This window comes from Oncorhynchus keta, chromosome 24 (assembly GCF_023373465.1).
Source record: "Oncorhynchus keta strain PuntledgeMale-10-30-2019 chromosome 24, Oket_V2, whole genome shotgun sequence".
In the NCBI taxonomy this organism is placed as follows: Eukaryota; Metazoa; Chordata; class Actinopteri; order Salmoniformes; family Salmonidae; genus Oncorhynchus; species Oncorhynchus keta.
The window spans coordinates 35624583-35627563 of NC_068444.1; the positions used below are offsets into that span (position 1 = coordinate 35624583).

The window sequence follows — 2981 nt, forward strand, 5'->3', positions numbered from 1 at the left end:
AGTACATCAGTGTGTGTCTACAGTACATCAGTGTGTGTCTACAGTACATCAGTGTGTATCTACATCAGTGTGTGTCTACATCAGTGTGTGTCTACAGTACATCAGTGTGTGTCTACATCAGTGTGTGTCTACAGTACATCAGTGTGTGTCTACAGTACATCAGTGTGTGTCTACAGTACATCAGTGTGTGTCTACATCAGTGTGTGTCTACAGTACATCAGTGTGTGTCTACAGTACATCAGTGTGTGTCTACAGTACATCAGTGTGTGTCTACATCAGTGTGTGTCTACATCAGTGTGCGTCTACAGTACATCAGTGTGTGTCTACAGTACATCAGTGTGTGTCTACATCAGTGTGTGTCTACATCAGTGTGTGTCTACATCAGTGTGTATCTACATCAGTGTGTGTCTACATCAGTGTGTGTCTACATCAGTGTGTGTCTACAGTACATCAGTGTGTGTCTACATCAGTGTGTGTCTACAGTACATCAGTGTGTGTCTACATCAGTGTGTGTCTACATCAGTGTGTGTCTACAGTACATCAGTGTGTGTCTACAGTACATCAGTGTGTGTCTACATCAGTGTGTGTCTACATCAGTGTGTGTCTACAGTACATCAGTGTGTGTCTACAGTACATCAGTGTGTGTCTACAGTACATCAGTGTGTGTCTACAGTACATCAGTGTGTGTCTACAGTACATCAGTGTGTGTCTACAGTACATCAGTGTGTGTCTACAGTACATCAGTGTGTGTCTACATCAGTGTGTGTCTACATCAGTGTGCGTCTACAGTACATCAGTGTGTGTCTACAGTACATCAGTGTGTGTCTACAGTACATCAGTGTGTGTCTACAGTACATCAGTGTGTGTCTACATCAGTGTGTGTCTACATCAGTGTGTGTCTACAGTACATCAGTGTGTGTCTACATCAGTGTGTGTCTACATCAGTGTGTGTCTACATCAGTGTGCGTCTACAGTACATCAGTGTGTGTCTACAGTACATCAGTGTGTGTCTACATCAGTGTTTGTCTACAGTACATCAGTCTGTGTCTACAGTACATCAGTGTGTGTCTACAGTACATCAGTGTGTGTCTACATCAGTGTGTGTCTACAGTACATCAGTGTGTGTCTACAGTACATCAGTGTGTGTCTACAGTACATCAGTGTGTGTCTACATCAGTGTGTGTCTACAGTACATCAGTGTGTGTCTACAGTACATCAGTGTGTGTCTACAGTACATCAGTGTGTGTCTACATCAGTGTGTGTCTACATCAGTGTGTGTCTACAGTACATCAGTGTGTGCCTACAGTACATCAGTGTGTGTCTACAGTACATCAGTGTGTGTCTATAGTACATCAGTGTGTGTCTATAGTACATCAGTGTGTGTGTGTGTGTGTGTGTGTGTGTGTGTGTGTGTGTGTGTGTGTGTGTGTGTGTGTGTGTGTGTGTGTGTGTGTGTGTGTGTGTGTGTGTGTGTGTGTGTGTGTGTGTGTGTGTGTGTGTGTGTGTGTGTGTCTACAGATTGTCCGTCTCTCCGTCGAAGGGCAGCATGTCGTCCAACTGCTTGTGGATGTGTGAGTTGTCCTCCGGGTTGCACACCCAACCGATGGGGGTGCGGTTGAACGAGGGGCGGGACCTAATGTCTGCCTGCAGGGAAGGGAGAGGCTCCAGCTCAAATGGGATCTCAGGAGGCTCGAAGGTCATGTGGCCTCTCGCCTTCTCGGAGCCGCCATAGGGCAGGGCCGACCTGTCAATCAGATATTAATATCATAACGTACAAAATACATGTCTACATGGTAATAAATGCATCAGCAGTAACCTGCTGAAGGTGTTGAATCTGGTTATTTTCGACAGGTGTTTGTTTATGTGCGTGCGTGTTTGTGTGCATATGTGTGCTGGTGTGAATGTGTGTGCGTTACCTGTTGAAGCTCTTAAACTTGGGCATTTCGTGGGGGGGGTGTGGTCCTGCCATGCAGTGGTGCATGGTGGCAGTCAGAGACTCGTCTCCCCTCATGGCCCGTTCCCATGGAGACACATAAGTACGCACATACTGCTGCCTCCTCTTCTCTTTCTCCGCCTCCTTATCCAACACCTCCTCCTCTACTGTGGGGGAGACAAACATGACATCATCTTACTGTTTTGGCTTGTGTGTAAGTTTCCCTGGTGTTGACATCAGAACACGCTTCAATACATATGAATGTCAAATAGTTTTACATACTTGAGGTGTGCTCGATTTTTACGGAACAAAAATATAAATGCAACATGTAAAGTGTTGGTCACATTCTTCATGAGCTGAAATAAAAGATCCCAGAAATTGTCCAAACACACAAAAAGCTTTTTCTCTCAAATTTTGTGCACAAATTTGTTTACATCCCAGTTAGTAAGCATTTATCCTCTGCCAAGATAATCCATGACAGGTGTGGCATATCAAGAAGATGATTAAACAGCATGATCATTACACAGGTGCACTTTGTGCTGGGGACAATAAAAGGCCACTCGGAAATATGCAGTTTTGTCACACAACACAATGTCTCAAGTTTTGAAGGAGAGTGCAATTGGCATGCTGAATGCAGGAATGTCCAGCAGAGTTGTTGCAAGATCATTTAATGTTAATTTCTCTACCATAAGCCGCCTTCAACATTGTTTTAGAGAATTCGGCAGTACATCCAACAGGCCTCTCAACCGCAGAGCACGTGTAACCACGCCAGCCTCATTCTGATTGGTTGGGCCTGGCTTTCCAGTGGGTGGACCTGGCTCCCAAGTGGGTGGGCATATACCCTCCCAGGCCCACCCACGACTGCACCCTTACCCAGTCATGTGAAAGCCATAGATTAGGGCCTAATGAATTTATTTAAATGAACTGATTTCCTTCTATGAACTGTAAAATGGTTCAAATCTTTTAAATTGTTGAATGTCGCGTTCATATTTTTGTTCAGTACAGCTTGGTACAATGGAACTAATTGAGAAGTCCTAGAAGTGCATAG

The 2981-nt window shown here is 44.7% G+C and overlaps 1 protein-coding gene across 4 annotated transcripts in view; it reads right to left on the reverse strand.

Annotated features, from left to right (window-relative positions):
- Positions 1–1385: 1385 nt before the first annotated feature.
- LOC118402651 (myozenin-1-like) overlaps positions 1386–2981 on the reverse strand; it is a 6536-nt gene continuing 4940 nt past the window's right edge. For 2 of the 4 annotated variants that reach the window (XM_052478222.1, XM_052478221.1), the window contains exons 5-6: positions 1917–2097; positions 1386–1744 (exon numbers count right to left, since the gene is read on the reverse strand). In XM_052478222.1, the coding sequence (XP_052334182.1) occupies positions 1513–1744; positions 1917–2097 (413 nt within the window). In that variant the 3' untranslated portion in view covers positions 1386–1512. Of the gene's footprint in view, positions 1745–1916; positions 2101–2981 lie in introns of all 4 variants that reach the window. The other 2 variants (XM_052478220.1, XM_052478219.1) reach the window with 1 other exon arrangement.